Source organism: Leucopleurus acutus (genome assembly GCF_964270905.1).
Source record: "Leucopleurus acutus genome assembly, chromosome: 9".
NCBI lineage: Eukaryota > Metazoa > Chordata > Mammalia > Artiodactyla > Delphinidae > Leucopleurus > Leucopleurus acutus.
Window position 1 is genome coordinate 100,051,608 of NC_139144.1, and position 17,838 is coordinate 100,069,445.

The 17,838-nt window shown below is 39.1% G+C and overlaps 1 protein-coding gene across 1 annotated transcript in view; it reads left to right on the forward strand.

Moving 5' to 3' along the window:
* Positions 1-17,838, forward strand: part of CNTNAP2 (contactin associated protein 2) — a gene marked incomplete at both ends in the record, with an annotated part of 2,035,904 nt that overhangs the window by 614,887 nt on the left and 1,403,179 nt on the right. Inside the window, one exon of the mRNA XM_082846865.1 lies at positions 62-172. Coding sequence (XP_082702991.1) covers positions 62-172 — 111 coding nt within the window. The remainder of the gene's footprint in view (positions 1-61; positions 173-17,838) is intronic.

The window sequence follows — 17,838 nt, forward strand, 5'->3', positions numbered from 1 at the left end:
ATCATTTTATCCAATGAATATTTAAAGATCTTTATTGAATCTCTCTCTCTTGTCTTTTCAGAAAAATGTGACGAGCCACTTGTGTCTGGACTCCCCCATGTAGCTTTCAGCAGCTCATCCTCTATGTCTGGGAGCTATTCTCCTGGCTATGCCAAGATCAACAAGCGAGGGGGTAAGGCGACTTTTATTTCATTTGTCGACAAATGTATTAAAGGAGAATGTGTTATATTTACAACTGCATTTCTAAAGTATATTTTATTGTACAACAGCTATTAGCTGGTACCCAAAATCATTCTCCCCGCTTTTGTTAACAGAGACATAGACGCTTACTATAAACCTCTTTTGTAGCCACTATTGTGGAGTGATATAGAAAAAAATGGGCTAGAAATAAGAGACGGTACATTAAAGAGGAAGGATTTTTGGAGTTGCTTATGATAATGAATTCAAAATGACATAAAAATTCTGAGTTAAGGAAAGTCTTGTTAATCAGAAAATCATTTAGAAAGAAGTTAAAAAAGAATTGGTTCCAAATATGTGTACCATGCACAAAAAAGAATACTTTGTATTAACTGCTTTTTTCCCTTTTTATTAATGTACACACTTAGTTTCTATTGAAAATGCAGGATGAAAAAACAGGACCCTTTGCAATTTATCCCCCAGCACACAGAATTTAGCTTTGTTACTAAAGCCATGTAAAAATGTGTGTACATTTGCAGCTAAAATTTGACTTTTGGACTTTAAAGACGTGGTATTAATTAGTAAATGATGATTTCAAAGTAGACAGCAATTGATAGAGAATAAAAGAAGATGATTAAGAACAGAAACTTAAACCTCTTTTGCTTCAAAGGAATGCTGATATAAATATCAATGAACGACAGCTTGGAAAGAAACAATATTTTCTTGGATAAATATGTATCAGCTAACAAAGACCATAATTTTTTTTCAGTAAAACAGGAAATACTAAGCTTAAATCACAACCAATTCAGGAAAAAAATGTGAAAAAATAAAGAAGGAAGGAAAAGGAGGGAGAGAAAAAATATAAACAAAGGTGAAAAAAAAGAGAACAGGGGAAAACCCAAAAGGGGAAGAAAAAAGAAGAGGGGAAGAAAGAAAAAAATATCAGAAAAGAGAGAAAAAAATATCAGAGAGATTCAGAAAGATCAAAAGGGAGACGAAAACATGTAAAGAAAAAGTAGACTAATATATACAGAAATTCACACAAGTATGAAGCTACCTTAATCAGTAAAAAAAAAAAAAAAATTTGGTGAAAGAGATATACTGACAGAGGTAGAGGAAATAAATTTTAAATATATGTACAGCTTTGATTTAAAAGTAGTACTCATCAGCTGCTTTATTTTTTACAGTGAGCTCTTTTTTTTTAATTTGAGGTATAATTGACATAACAATATATTAGTTTCAGGTGTACAACATAACGATTTCATATGTGTATACATGTATGTATTGCAAAATGATCACCACAGTAAGTCTGGTTAACATCTGTCACTATACACAGTTACAAACTTTTTTTCTTGCAATGAGGATTTTAAGATCTCGTCTCTTAGTAGCTTTCAAATATGTAGTGCATTACTGTTAACTGTAGTCACCATACTGCATATTACATCCTCGTGATTCACTTATTTTATAACTGGAAATTTGTACCTTTTGACTCATTTCACTTAACTCCTCCCCACCCCATCCCCGCCTCTGGGAACCACCAGTCTGTTCTCTGTATCTGCGTAGTTACGCTTATTTCATCATGTGATATTCATCAGGCTATGGGCATGAGAGACCTGGTGAGTAACTATAAGTTTTCAAAAATTTTCCTTAAACATGTCAAAGTAATGAAAATTTGAAAATATTCCCTTTCCATAAAAGTCACTAAATCCAAACCAAAAAAAAAAAAAAAAAAAAAAGAATATAGATAGAAAAACATGAAACAAAGCACTTCCCATACCCCAAATCATAATTATGATGCAGGCCAGCCTAGCACTAATAAATGTGGAACAAAATATAAAAGGGAAAAGAAATAATACATAGATCCCCAGATGTCAAGGGGATGTGATATTCCCTAAAGGAAGTGTCATGATATTGAGAGATCGAAAACAACTTTAATGAAAGGAAGCAGTCTCAAAATATTTCTTTAGAAAGTTTTGTGTGAAAATATGACTGATGAATTTTATACCCAGTGAATTTGAGCAAGTTATGTCAAGCGTACAACCTCTTCGGGAATACAAATGAAACAATCCAACCAACAGTGAGATGAGTGAAAAAAAGAAAGAAAGAAAGAAACCATGCTCCAATGATGTATACTGAGCAGTGAATTCATTTAAATGTAAGACTGTGACTAGATAATTTAGGAATTACAGTTGTAGAACAGAGTATAAATGTTACAGATGCAAGAAGGTAAAAATACCAAACTATGGGATTAGATATGTGCTTTTCCCCCTGCCCCCAACTTTTCAGAACAGGAGGCCACTAGATGCATAACTTTAAGTGCAGATTTATTTATTTATTTTTTTTTAGGAATTAATATATTTTATGAAGAAACATCAACAGTTTTTTTGTTGTCCTCATTCTAGTGAAGTTATGTTAAAATATTTTTTCATTTTAAAATAGTACAAGTTGTCACTTTGAATTATTTAGAGCTATTTATCTATTTATCTACTCGTATATGTAGAGTGAAATTAAACTTCTAAAATGTTAACTTTCTTTAAACCTGGAGGATGGGATTGGGGGAATGTTTTCACTTTCTTTATAATAAGTTTCTTTATAGTTTATAGAATGTATACATCTATACCTATACATATATGTACATAGAGGTACAAATACAATGCATTTCCAATAAGAGAGTAGTTTTGAAGGCAAATGATTATAAAATACAATTTATGGTTTCTTAGTTGCTTGACTGGAAGCTTATTTGACTTTTGATACAATTGTATCTTTGACTATTGATACAATGCATTATCATGTGTTAGGGGAAAAACCTGATGTTGTAGTTCATTGGGAAAAAGCATTGTCTGTGCTATAGTTATAGATTTATGCTTGCCTATGGTCCATTTTATCAATATTTGTTATGCGGGAAGGTTTAGTTACTTATTTTTTCTCTCCCAATGACCCTTTTTGCTTCTCAGTGGTGTATGTGCATAGTTGCCTATAACTTCCTCACCCAGCCCACCCCACACTATCTACGTGTTTGGGACTGTCACACAAATGGCCACGTCTCCACTCCTCACACTGCCCTGCCTCTGCGTGTACATACAAGACACCCATGCACAGGGCTAGCTTAACCCTGGTTGAGGTTAGTAACCTCAGTATGGGTCAAGGTAGCCAGCATCAGAGAGGAGGGTTATTTCCTCTACAAGGAAAAACCAAAAAGAACTCCACATATGGTTATTTCAATTAAAAAAAAAACAACGAAGCTTTATTTTTTCTTTTTTTTTTTGCGGTACGCGAGCCTTTCACTGTTATGGCCTCTCCCGTTGCGGAGCACAGGCTCCAGATGCGCAGGCTCAGCAGCCATGGCTCACGGGCCCAGCCGCTCCGCGGCATGTGGGATCTTCCCAGACCGGGGCACGAACCCGTGTCCCCTGCCTCAGCAGGCGGACTCTCAACCACTGCGCCACCAGGGAAGCCCCGAAGCTTTTTTATTCCGTTATAAAGTTTATATGCAAATGCCCTTGGAAGAGGAGCCATGTTGACTGAGATTCATGCTAAGGTATAAATGGCTAATGACCAGCATTGGGTGAGAATTGTTTTGTTTTGTTTTTAGTGCAGCACAAAATTACATATCTTAAAAATAAATATATACCTTAAATTATATATCATAAAAATAAAGCAGAGAATTCTAAAGGGAGAAGAAAATAAGGTATATGTCAGGGAAGAAAGAAATGCTAGTGATATATTTTTTTACTTGACTATTGGCAAGAATCATCTGATACGTACACCACATAACCATCTGAAAGCAGGAAGATATTATCCTGCCAGAGAAGGAGAAAAGAATGTAACTTGCTAATTATACAAATACAGAAAAGAACAAATTCAGTTGAATACTATGTTGATAAACATTGTTTCAAGTTTTTATCATTTATTTAAATGATATTCTTCAAATACATTTTGGAGTGATAGATTTATGAATACGTAGAAAAGCAAAATATAAATGCAAATGTACATTCAGACAACAGATTGACACACATTTATAGAATGGAGTTTAGCTTTTGGGTCCCTGCAGTACAAATCCATCTGCTACAACCTTGATGTCAGGGACCAGAACATGACAAAACTGGGAGGAAATGTGATGTTTAAATGAAAAAATCCACTTGTAATTCTATCAAGTCTTTTGGAGCCTACTGCTTCAAGGGTTTTGTTTTTGTTTTCATTTTTGTTTGTTTGTTTTAAAACAGTACCTACCTCCTGTGATCTGTGTTCTGAATTTATCTTCCCATTCTTAGTGCATTGGAGCTTTCCCAGTCTTGTGTCATTCTGAGTCAATAGCAGTGAGATGGATTACTCTTTCCAAAGGGTAGCACAGATATGATGAGCCCTTTGAGAGTTTTGTGGAAGGTATCCACCACCTGACATTTACATAGTATTTTACAGATTATAAAATGCTTTCACACATGTTCTAAGTGTCCCTTAATCGCCACAACAACTTTGATAGATAGAATAAGTCAGAAATGCCAATCATTTCTCCTGCCAAACTCTCAACTTTCTACTCCACGTGCCTTTTGTAGAAGTCATCCTCTCTCTACTGCCCCAAAGGGACAGTCATTCTACCACATGGTCCTCTCTTCCCCCCACTAGCCACAGGTGATGAGAGAGAACCCGCGATCTCAACTGATGTCATCAGAATCTCTGTTTCATTTATGCGACATAAACTTAGGAACCAAGAGGACTACTGGGTAGAGCACGATAGGCCGCATGTAAATAAGACAGAGAGGAGTGAAGCAGCTGCTGGAGAAGAAGTGAAAGCTTGAGGCCACATACGTCCACATAAAGGATGGACAAAGTCTCTGGTCTCATCCCTTTTCTGCTGCCTGTGTGCCATCACCTCTGGCTGTACTTCTGCTTGAGCCTGTGAAACTTACCCTTCTAATTCTAATCATCACCTCCTCGGGCCTGAGCTAATTTTAGTAAATCTGTCTTCCTATTTACCAAAGAATTCCTGATTAAAAAACATGAAGCATTATCAGTGCCGCATTTGAATTAACCCAGAGATAGAACCTACAACGAGATGGAAAGTTTGAGTCAAGTTTCTTTCACCCTCTTGCCACTTACTTTTACTTAGTAGATACTTCACTGCTTGCTGCTCCTCAGACTTTTTGTTTTCGGGTTTGCTTCTTGGATAATTCCTCCTGTTTTAGGAACCTGTTGTCTTCTCTCTTAAACCCAGGGCAGAGACTTGTAGTGGTGTTGTTTTGTACTTTTGTATCCTTTGTTTCCTCCAGCAGGGAGAACAGATTACGTTTGTAGGTCACAGAAGTGATGATCACTTTTCTGGGGGGAATACGTATATACGAGACATCTGGAAAGGCCGCTGGCGCAGGTCACTTAATGTCCACGCTTCTATCTTTTTTTTTTTTTTTTTTTTGCGGTATGCGGGCCTCTCACTATTGTGGCCTCGCCTGTTGCAGAGCACAGGCGCCGGACGCGCAGGCTCAGCGGCCATGGCTCACGGGCCCAACCACTCCGAGGCATGTGGGATCCTCCCGGACCAGGGCATGAACCCCTGTCCCCTGCATCGGCAGGCAGACTCCCAACCACCGCGCCACCAGGGAAGCCCCAAGTAGATGACTTTTGAATGTTATAATCGCACAGAAAGGAGAATCAGGTGATCATACAGGAAGCCATTATAGGGTGGGTGTTGAGTCTGGTCTCTGGGTCTTCGTTTCGTCTCTACAGCTCTCTGTGACATACTCACACAATGTACGCCTTAATCACCTCTTTAAAGGCCCTGTTTCCAGATACAGTCATATTCTTAGGTAACTGGAGGGTTAGGGCTTCAAGATCTGAATTTTGAGAGAACACAATCCAGCCTGTAACAGTATCTGTTTTTAGACCTTAATTTAATCTTCTTTTCCATTTTAATGCCATTTTCTTACTTAAGAAATAAATAAGAATAAATTTATGTTTGATTTCCTTATTCTGCTTCATACTCATATGATCAGCTCTCCCCAAAGATAGCAGAATAATCATGCAAAAATGAAAATTTGATTATCTTTTTTTTTTTTTTTTTTTTTTTGCGGTACACAGGCCTCTCACTGCTGTGGCCTCTCCCGTTGCGGAGCACAGGCTCCGGACGCGCAGGCTCAGCGACCACGGCTCACGGGCCCAGCCGCTCCGCGGCATGTGGGATCTTCCCGGACCAGGGCCCGAACCCGCATCCCCTACATCGGCAGGTGGACTCTCGACCACTGCGCCACCAGGGAAGTCCCCACACTTGTATCTTAAAAAGAACTGTAGTCCTTTCCTTTCCTTAAAATATACCTCTGAAGTTAATCATTGCCACCATGCCTTGATGCCTAGGCTCGGTCCAGTCATTGCTTTAGTCATTTTTCTTCTTCCTGTTGGCCAAGAGAGAGCTTTAGTAATTAGCGTAATGCCAACCTCTTCTCCAGTTCACACTTATACACTTACACATGTTGGACCGCCTCTTGCAGCTCCTAGGTGGCTCAGCAAGTCGTCATACCTCCCTCTGCTCTTCAGAGATCTGTTCCTGCCACTCCGGAAAGCAAAATTTTCTCTCCTCTATTGCAGCGTCAGTTCTCTTGTCCCTTAGTTACGTTTGTAATGCCCCTCCTTTTCTTCTTTCTATTCTTTCTCCTCTTTCTAACTTAAATAGTGAAAGGACCTGTCACAACTAGTTAAACCCAGAACATAGCGTAGCTGATACACTATGAACTGGGAAGGCAATTACAATGCTTCCTTGAGAACTTTGTCTTTCTTTGTGCCATTAATGCTTCCGGCTGGTGCTCTTCGGCTCTCTCCAGCCCCTGATCCATTCCTCTGTTTTCCATTGCCCAGACCTGGCCATCAGTATCTGCCCGATCAGGTAGTGTCTTTAACCTTTATTAGGAAGCTCCTCCCTTAGACTACAACATCAAGGCTTAAATTATGAAATAGATTAAAGTTCCCAATCAGTGAGCTTCTGTCCCTTTTGGCAACTTCCATTCCACTATTTTCCTTCTCTAGCCTCTACCACTTATTCTGTATTTCTCTTAATCCACTCACTGGTAATCCATTGTCACTTTAGTATGAATTCATTGGCCAAAGTGTTACATTTGCCTTTTAAGAGCAAATCCTTAGGAGCAGAAAAATCCAGAGAACTGTTTTTCTAGTATAGCATTTCAGAATATTTGACGTTCCTGTTTGGACTGGTTATACTTCTTCATCTTCGAATGACTCTCCTGCAAAGCCCTGAGGATTTAGCCACTTCTCATGCAGTGCTAAGCAGTGGAAAGAGAATGACAGTATCCATGCATAATTAGGTTCCAATATGGAATCAACCAAGGATGAGGATGGTATTAGTCAATTATTTTGACTTTCTGCATCTCAGCTTCCTGATTTCTATGGTTATGGTTATATGACTTATCATCCAAACCAGGCACTTTTGAGAGTGACAGTGCTATTAATAATTATACCAGGGTAATCCTGCAGGTATGGTACCCCTGTTTATATTCTGAAATGGAATCGATTATACAATTTTGCAGAGCTATTGTGAAGGTTAAATGAAATAATCGACACAAACTGTATTGCATTTAAATATTAGTCTCTTTCTCATCAATTACTCTCAACTCCTAAAACAACACCACAGATATTAATATTTTAAAACATGGATTGAATGAAATATTCTTCTCATCACAAAAGCAATGCCTCCCTAAAAAGTGATTGCTAGAATTTGTGTATTTTCCAATGTGTTTTTCCTCTATCATCATGTAACATAAAAATATCATAATAATCGAAAGATCAATAAAATAACATTTAAACATTTTTCATGATATTTTACATAAATTTTGGACTGCTATTTACTTAAATGTGCCCCTACTCTTTCACTTCAAACTCCTTTCAATTCAAATGAATTTTTGTCACTGATTTTCAAATGTTATTTTGTTCTTCTTATTATAATTATGTCATTTGAATTAGATCTTATAGAATCCAATCTAATATATATTTATTAATTTTATGATACTCAGAAAAGCCAAAAAGAATTGTTCTGGACTTTAGGGAGAATAAAAACTACCATTTTTCCCTTCATCTATTTCAATTTTGACTATTTTTAAAAATGTATTTTAAATGATTTCTTCCAAAGCTATCAGTAGGTCTTTGTATTCACCTTTACAATTGAATGAGAGTTGCCATCTAACTAACATTCTAAGTTTTAATTTATTTATTTTTTAATTTTAATTCTCAAATGTAAATCAAAATTCTGGCTTCACCAGGAGCTTTACAAAATTAAATGTGCAATACAGGATACATTTGTATCATTGATACTTGTATCATTGATCATTTCAAAAAAATGCTGGAAGCATATTTACTGGGGAATAACTCACAAGTTTGTTTAGGCGTGCCTTTTTAATTTGCAAATAATATTACTATGTTTCTGCTTGGCATCAAATTTTAAAATGTTGGAATTTTAATACCTTCTTTTGTGTTCCCCATGGAAATCTATGCTGGGTTTTGTAGCATTTCCCATAGAGCACTGTTTCTCAAGATGTGTGGTGTGAATACAAGCTATGAACACACACAACACACATATACACAATGTTTCCACAGTTAAATCAGCCAGGCAAATATTGTTTGGTGGTCCTCTCTAGGGGAACCAAAGAGAGCCTCTTTATCGTGGAACATCTTTAGAGCCAGTAGAACACACTTTCACTTTGAAAGAAGCTCTTATAAAATCTAGCCAAACATTCTGCACATCATTGGTTTTAAGCAGGGTTTGTTTAATATGCTTAGAAGTACGGTTGTGTCCAATGAGTTCACTACTGTGTTTCTAACAATATTGCATTTAAAGCCTCTTTGATGATAATATGATGGATGATGATTTTTGGTTTAGCAGATAGGTTTAATTGGAGAAAGGGAGTTTTTAGATTTGGGGCATTTGAAGTAAAGAAATTTTGGTTAATTATTTTTAGGAAGTTGCTATCTTGCCATGTTCATAGCAAGATATTTGCCACTGACAAAATCATAAGCTGGATGAGAATCAATGCTGTTATATTAACCCCTGCTTCCATCTTTGAAATGGCTCTGGGATGTTAATTTTCGAACACTCTCTTTATATCACAGTATTAATAGCTGATTGTCTAAAGTGATATGTGAATAATCAATTGAGATAATGCGCTTTGTAATTTCGCTTTACACACATTATTGAAAACCATGCTGTTTGGTACTTGCCTTATAAAGTTTAGGACATATGGGGTGGGAAGTCTTGACATCTGAATGAGCAAAGAAATATAGCTAAATAATTATTCATTTTGAGAAGATACACTGATTAAATATGTCATTTTGGATATGCTGCTATGGAGTTGGAGGAACTAGATTTCCCTTCTACCCTTGGAGAGATCTTGGGTTACTTCCTCCCTTTTGTTTAATTTCCCTAGTTATGTCACTTCTGTAATGAGAAACTTGGACGAGATGATCCCTAGGACCTTGTCATCTCTGAACACCCTCACCAGGTAGCCAAGATCAGATTCCCTGGTCTTGAACTTAATGAGCCACTACAGATTCTCATAGTCTGGACTATTTCGTCCTCTGGGCACAGAGATACTTCTGACTAAACAACTTTGAAAGTAGCTAAGATATCTGGGAGAAAACATTTATGAAATAAAGTTTTTACAAGTTGAATTTTTCTTTCTAAACCATTCCAGAATATATGCTTAGAGATTAAATGTTTAATTATTCCTTTGCTATTTGCTAATTTTATTCAAAGAGAGGCTTTAATATTTTCCACATTTCTGCCAAGATGGTGGAGAATTTATGTGAATGATTTGTACCATATCAGAAATATTCATCTTAAAAATAGAATTCTTCACACAATCTCAAAGCACTTTAACACAGTACTATGGACATGTTCAACTCTCAAAGAATATTTTCTGAACAAATGTACTGAATCATATTTATTGCATAGATTTCTATCCACTTTAAACTTCAGAGGCTTACTGCTTCTCTGTTGAGATGATTTGTTAAATCAGAAGTGGGTATTTGCTAACATTTTTCAGTTTCAAAAAAAATTATTTCACAAGTTATTTAGTCACTGTTGTAGCCAACTGGAGTCCAGACAGTAATAGAGAATAAGTGACCATAGCAAACATTATTATCATCATTTCTAAATAAACAATTATAAGTATCCGTTTTTTAGAATGTACATGCAGAACAACTGAGAAATGTTCCCATTGGTATCTTCCAATGTTTTCAAAATTGTGGAATAGGTACCATCAGGGTAATGATGTTGATTTGGTAAAGCATGCCCTTCTTATTTCAGGATATTTCTTTCACAGATGAGGCTTTCAATTTTAGCTGCTGCATCCACCTGGTAACAGGTGCCTTTGGGTGACAGTCCGTGTTCTATCAGTCCTTGTGTTTGGCCCATAAAGAATACACTCTGTGTCCTATTTGCAACACTGTAGCCTCTGGGAAGAAACAAAGGCCAGAAATGAGCTCGGCATGTATACAAGTTGCTGTGTGGGGAACTCACATCAACTGATCATAGGAAGGTTACTGCCCAGTGAGGGACACTGCCCAAGACCCATGCATTCAACAAGGTTAGGGCACAAACAACCACACATGTGAAAAATATAGTTCAAACCCTATAATTACCTTCCTTCTACACCAGACGAGTGACTCTTCATCATTTTTCAATATCTACTCTCCTATGATTAAAGAAAGTTCCATGCTTTTTGCCTATTTGCCTCTTCTCCCTTATTTCCTTCAATAAGAGGAAAAACAGGCCAAATTATTTCCAAGACAATTGGGAGGATTTAATCTAGTAATGGCTCTATTAGCAACCTGGTTAGGTCATACTCATCAGAATGAATAGGCCCTTGCCTTAATGCCTTTAGCAAATTAATGACTTTTTCCACCCAATTTTCTTCGGGAAGAATAAAAAAATTAGAATCGCCCTCTCTTTTATACTCATGCCTTGCAAAACGAATGCTAAAAATATTGTCACTAATAACAATTCAAAGCAGTCCAGCTTCTGTTAGCGTAAAGCCCTCCTATACTCTGCAAATAAGCCATCCACATCTGCACTGTTTACTCAAACCCTTGCTTTAAAACCGAGATGTATGTTTGACATGCATATTGCTGACAATAACCATGACATTCAAGACAGTCTACTTTCATCATTCTTGCCTCTTTAACATTAAAATGTAAACACAAATTGTAGAAAGCTTTATTCCTCTGGTTTTTACCCCAGGGTCACTTTTACTTTTTCTTAGCTGTTTTTATTTTCTTAGCAATGTAAGGAATTCGAGTTGTATGTTTTTATGTTGCTTTGTTTTGTCCCTCAGTAGCTTCTGGAATTTACTTCCTTCATATCTGTTTTCCACTTTAAAATCAGTGGGCAATGCTATTTTATTCCAGTTAGAGGGTCCTCGTCTGAAGTTTACCTGCCGCCTCCATGTCACCAGACGTCTGCTGCCAGGTAGAGTGTTCTGCCTACAGGGTGAATTGTTTTGTATTAGAAGGTTTGTGCCTGAGCACATGTGGTCTATGTGTTTCTGTGATATTACAGATTCATAAGTGGTCGTTAGAGTCTCTTCAGTTTACGTTTTGATAAGGCCATGCATTCCAAATAGAGTTCCCAGAAAGAGGATGATTAAATTGTGCTTTGAATAGTTCCAACAGGAGGAAAACATAGGGTAGAAATCATGACCCCTTCCTCACCGTGGAAGGGCAGGCAACCCACAACAAATGCGTCCCAGGGAGGCCAGAAAACCAGAGGGTGTCAGCAATGCCCCCACCCCAATCAATCCACATCTTAGGTTCAAACTGTATTGAGTTATCAGCAGCTCCTATCGGCCTCCAGATTTTTTATTATATAGATCGTTCTTCATCCACAGCATCAACATTTTTAAGTTGCTTGTCCTTCAGTAGTTGTCAAAAAGTTGTTACTGGTGGCTAAATGAGGTGTCTGTCTGTCTTTCGAGGTGCGCCATGTTATTTTCCATCTCAGAACTTAGTGTACGGTATTGGACCGTAGAGTTGTTTCTCTGAGCCCACAAGAAGGGGTGTGAGTGGAACATAAGCCCTACGTCTCCTGCATCTGTGGGTACTCAGCATCTAGGACGGTGGCTAGCAGAGATGAAATACAGATAGAAAAAAACGCTGGCATGTATACGTTATCTCATTTGAGCCCTACAGAAACCCTAGGAAAGAAGTTAGCAGGAATAAAACTCAGTTTTATGGATAAGAAAACTTCAATTCAAGAAAGTTTATATTCCTGCCCATGGCTACAGCTAACAGAAAGCAGATTTGAGCATTTGGGACAGCCTCTTCTGATTTCAAAATCACTTACTGTTCTCTTCTCCACATGTCTTCCCTGTCTATGTGAGCTTCTCTTTAGGAAAAATTGGAATACTATTTGAGCTGGTTTTAGAACATAGTTAAATTTTTCCCACTGGTGTCTTAGAAAATAAACGGACACATTTCTCTATTTTATTTCTGAGTATATAATGACTCTGTGATTTCTTTGCATGCATATTATCTTTGTCTTACATAATCCAAGAGTAGTAAAGACATTGTTTTAAATATTTACATATAATAATATAGTTGTAAAACATACACCCCCCCCCCCATTTTTCCCCCTACACTCAAAGCCTAGCCAAAAATCTACATTCCTTCAGTCTTGTTTCTGTATTTGGATGCTATGAAGTGGTAGGCAAAAAAGATATTACTTCACTTGAAATATTATATATGTGAGAACAGCCAAAGATTGGAACAAAACAATGAGACCAACATTCTGTCTCCCAGAAAAGAATTGAAATAAGAAAAAACTACTGGTGTGCATCAATATGCTAGAAACTGACAGAAGCAATATTTTTAAAGTCACTAACATGGAGAAAAAGCCGTAAGTCTGTACAAAGGGGAAGGAAATGAATAACTGAGATAAAACTCAACCACAAAATGGAAAATGTCTGCGATGTGCTGGATATGCCATAAACTGGATCTCTGTTTGGTATGACATGGGAATAACCTGGGATTAATAATAACAATATCCCCCTGTATGATCATTCTCAATCCCTGAATTGTTTCTTCCATTCCAAGTGAAGGTTTCAGCAGTATTACATCTTGCCTTTCATTTTGTTACGATCATCAAATGATCATACTTTCTGGAAACCTGTAGAGACTGCCAAGGGAATTGATTCTGTTTTTTCCCCCAACTTCTGTATACCAGGTATTGGCATAAGGAAATCAAAAGCTATTTGACCAATTGTTTCAAAATGATTATTATCTATCTTCTCGACATAAAATTCAAGACTTAATCATGGATGACGGAAGATAATTTTCTAAAGAGAATTTCAGAGAAGCACAAAATGCCTTCGGGTTTCAATGCGAACTGTTGTATTTGAATTTCCACAATTGAAAGAGAAATTAGAAAGCAAACAGTTGTATTTTCAACAACAAACAGTGTTTATTGGTCTTATACTGAAAAGGCTAGCACTACCTAGGCATCAGGCATGAGGAAGAGAGAGACTGTATAACCAGCAAGCCGCCTAACCTCTTCCCCAGGAGTGAGTGCCTGACTCTCAGACACTTGCAGTCAGACTTGGGAGGAGACACCCCAGGGACCCATCTTGGGGTTGCTTGTTGGGTATGTCCAATGCTGCAACTCCAGTAAAAATACTGCCTGATCTACATGATTTGGTCTGGGGTTCCTTAGTCTATAGCCCAGCTTCCTGTGGTTCATAAAGAGGAGAAGTGTGAGTGGGCAAGCCCACAGATGCGCACCAGGACCCACTGTGCCTCTTGCGGCATTGGGGGTGAGCACTCGGAGAGACAAGGCGTACTCTTCAGAGGAAGATGGAGAGAAAGGATGCTGGTCCTTTTTTTTTTTTTTTTTTTGCGGTACCCGGGCCTCTCACTGTTATGGCCTCTCCCGTTGTGGAGCACAGGCTCCGGACACGCAGGCTCAGCGGCCACGGCTCACGGGCCCAGCCCCTCCGCAGCATGTGGGATCTTCCCGGACCGGGGCACGAACCCGTGTCCCCTGCATCGGCGGGCGGACTCTCAACCACTGCACCACCAGGGAAGCCCAGGATGCTGGTCTTCTGTTGTACTTTCATATCGATTTATTGTGAGAGCTTTGGAAACTTCCTTCCTATTGATATGACATACATTTGGAAATAATCAGTTCTCCTTAGAAATTTATCAATAAAGTGGCAAGGATTCACTAAGGAGAGATAGAGAGGCAAGATGTTTTATTAACAGCCTGGAACATGTAAATCAGCTTCTGGAATGCCAACCATTTAAATTCAAATAGATCTCTCAGTGAGACTAAAATCTAAAACTCTGTGATTATTCTATTTCTGTGTATTGGATTCATCAAGATTTGAGGTTCACTTTGTTCTCAATTCACAGGAATCTCCCCCTACCATTCTTTTCTACTTTTTTTTTTTTTTTTGGCGGTACTCTTACCTCTCACTGTTGTGGCCTCTCCCGTTGCAGAGCACAGGCTCCGGACGCTCAGGCTCAGCGGCCATGGCTCACGGGCCCAGCCGCTCCGCGGCATGTGGGATCCTCCCGGACCGGGGCACGAACCCATGTCCCCTGCATCGGCAGGTGGACTCTCAACCACTGCGCCACCAGGGAAGCCCTTTTCTGTGTTTGAATGGCTTAGCTGGTATGGAAAAAAGTGAGACTGATTCCTTCAGAAGCTCTAAGGTTTTACCTGTGCTAGTATCACACCCAAGAGTGGGAATAACAGAAGTCACAGATGGGGAAATAAAAATCCTGCGGCCGAATGAGAATTCTCCATCTCAGTCTAGTCCGGAATAGTACAGTTATTCATATTTCAGGCACCTCGATTAGACATTCATTATGCATAAACATTTATGTAACTCTGAGTTATTCAGACTGGGAGAGAACATTGGCAATCTTTCTTTTTCTTTATCACTAAGACATCCTGTATCTAAAAGAAGGGACAAAACGAGTGCTAAAAAAACCAGAAAACCCGTCTGCTGCATGTAAATCTAAATTTTAACAAATTGAGATTTGTTAAATCTTCAACAAAACAAGGCTAACAAGGTACATTCGGCTGTGTCTTTTCAAAGAAGCCATCTGAACAAATGGATTAGGACCAAGTCTGTTAGAGTGGTAATCCAGACCGTGGTGACGTCATCGATTCTTTCAACCCTGGACCTCTCAATACACAGTGACACAGGTGAGGACCTGGAAAGTCCTGATAGAGAAGACTAAGTAAGTAACAAAATAAGACTTGAAATGTTGCTCAGTTTAGAAGGAATAAGGGAGCCCAGTCAGTCGATAAACAGGCATGGAAATGAGCAACACCGCCACTACACAGATACGTTTGCCTGTGGGGCTTAAACGCCTGAAGAGTTGACAAGGGAACTTTTTAGGAACGCTCAAGTGGGATCATCATTATGAGGAGAATCACTGTTTGTCTGGAGCACATTGGTGAGTGTCTCAATATCCAAATTTAGAGAAGGCTCGGGTGACATCTGAGTGTAAATCAGAGTGGCATAGACGTATATCTTTTTTTTTTAATATTATTTGTTTATTTATTTTGGGCTGCTTTGGGTCTTCGTTTCTGTGCGAGGGCTTTCTCTAGTTGCGGCGAGCGGGGGCCAGTCTTCATCGCGGCCTCTCGTTGCGGAGCACAGGCTCCAGACGCGCAGGCTCAGTAGTTGTGGCTCACGGGCCCAGTTGCTCCGCGGCATGTGGGATCTTCCCAGACCAGGGCTCGAACCCGTGTCCCCTGCATCGGCAGGCAGATTCTCAACCACTGCGCCACCAGGGAAGCCCTAGACGTGTATCTTAATGAAGAGGATTATTAAAGAGTTTCTCCCCATTACTCCATTGAGAGACCTGCGTTTTCTAGTAGAACAGACAAAAATACTTACTCCTTTCTTTTCTTTCTCCCTCTCTTCTTTCCTTCCTTATATATTCCCCTTGCTCAAATATTTTTTAAATGCCAACTTGTTTTAGTTTCATATAAAACAATGAACTTCCATGAAGTAGCTCACAGACTGAGGAACTGGGTTAGGGGGCGTGGTGTGAACATGGTGACTGCATAAGGATTACACCAGCATGTGGCAGTGAAATTACATAAATATGAAGGTTATTATGGCATCATAGAGCACAGATGATTTATTTTGCTGAAGAGACTTCAGGGAATAGTTCTTAAAGGAGGTTAAAGTCATAATAGAATTTACTTTGTAGAATCTCATCTAAAGAGTTTAGTATAATCCAAGATATCAAAGTCAAAAACAGTGTTTGTTAAAGGAGGATCAGCTGGCAATTTGGTTTTGCTAGCACTTAAAGCAAGAGTTAGCATGTGGTAAGAAGTATGGATTCACGTGGACAGAGGCCGGATCATTGAGATCCTTGATTGTCGTGCTAGGGAGCAAGACAAAGCCCTGATTTTTAAACCAACCCTGACCTGGAATCTTCTCCATCTCAATAAATGGCAACTCCACCTTCTAACTGAGCCAGAAATCTTGGAATCTCCCATCATTCCTCTCTCTCCCACATGCAAACCTTACCAGCCCTTCCTTTAAAAGAGATTTAACATCTGACCCTTTCTTACCACGTCCACAACTAACACCTGGGCTAATCCAGCATCCTATTTTATCTGGATGAGATAGTACCTGCTTTCAATTTTATTCCCTGATTCTATTATTGCCCCATTCTGGTTACCCCAAACAGTTTATCAACACAGCAGTACAGTAATCGTGGTTTTTTTGTGTGTGTGGTACACGGGCCTCTCACTGCTGTGGCCTCTCCCGTTGCAGAGCACAGGCTCCGGACACGCAGGCTCAGCGGCCACGGCTCACGGGCCCAGCCCCTCTGCAGCATGTGGGATCTTCCCGGACCGGGGCACGAACCCGTGTCCCCTGCATCGGCAGGCGGACTCTCAACCACTGCGCCACCAGGGAAGCCCCAGTAATGGTTTGAAAATCAGAAAAGAACCTCTCATTCTTCCACTTAAAAATTCTCCAACAGACTTTGATCTCACTCAGAGCAAAAGCCCCCAAAGTCCTTACAAGGACCTATAAGCTCTTGCCTTAGTTGTCTGCTTATACCCATCATCTCTCTGACCTCATGTCCTACGGTCTCTCACTCCTCTCTACCTCCACCTCTACCTCTACCTCCACACAGGTCTCCTTGCTATTTCTTGTACTTGCTGCTGCCTTGGCCTAACATGCCATTTGCAATACTATCACACTCAGTTCCTTCAAGCTCCCAGTCAAATGACACCACCTTCTAGAAGCCTTATCTAGAAGCCCCACAAAATATTTCCCACTCATTCACTGATTCTCCCAGTGACACTCGCCCTTCATTTTTTTTCCCCATGTACTTTTATAACTCGACCTTGGTTCACAGTTCTAAAAAGAAGGAGATGATGATAAATTCTTAAAATATTTTAGAGAAAAAACAATAAGGAAATCGTAGTTGGATATGTGAGATAACAAAAACATAGAAAGAGGCAAGAATAAAGGAACTTCCCGCCCAAGTTTCTATCTTTGGTGAATAAGAGGGCTGTGCCACTCAGCAAGGCCAACAATTAAGGTAGAGAAAGGAAGCAGAGAGAGAGAGAGATCTGAAGATTCAGATTTACATATACTGAGTAGAAATTCAAGATAGAAATTAGCTGTTAATCAT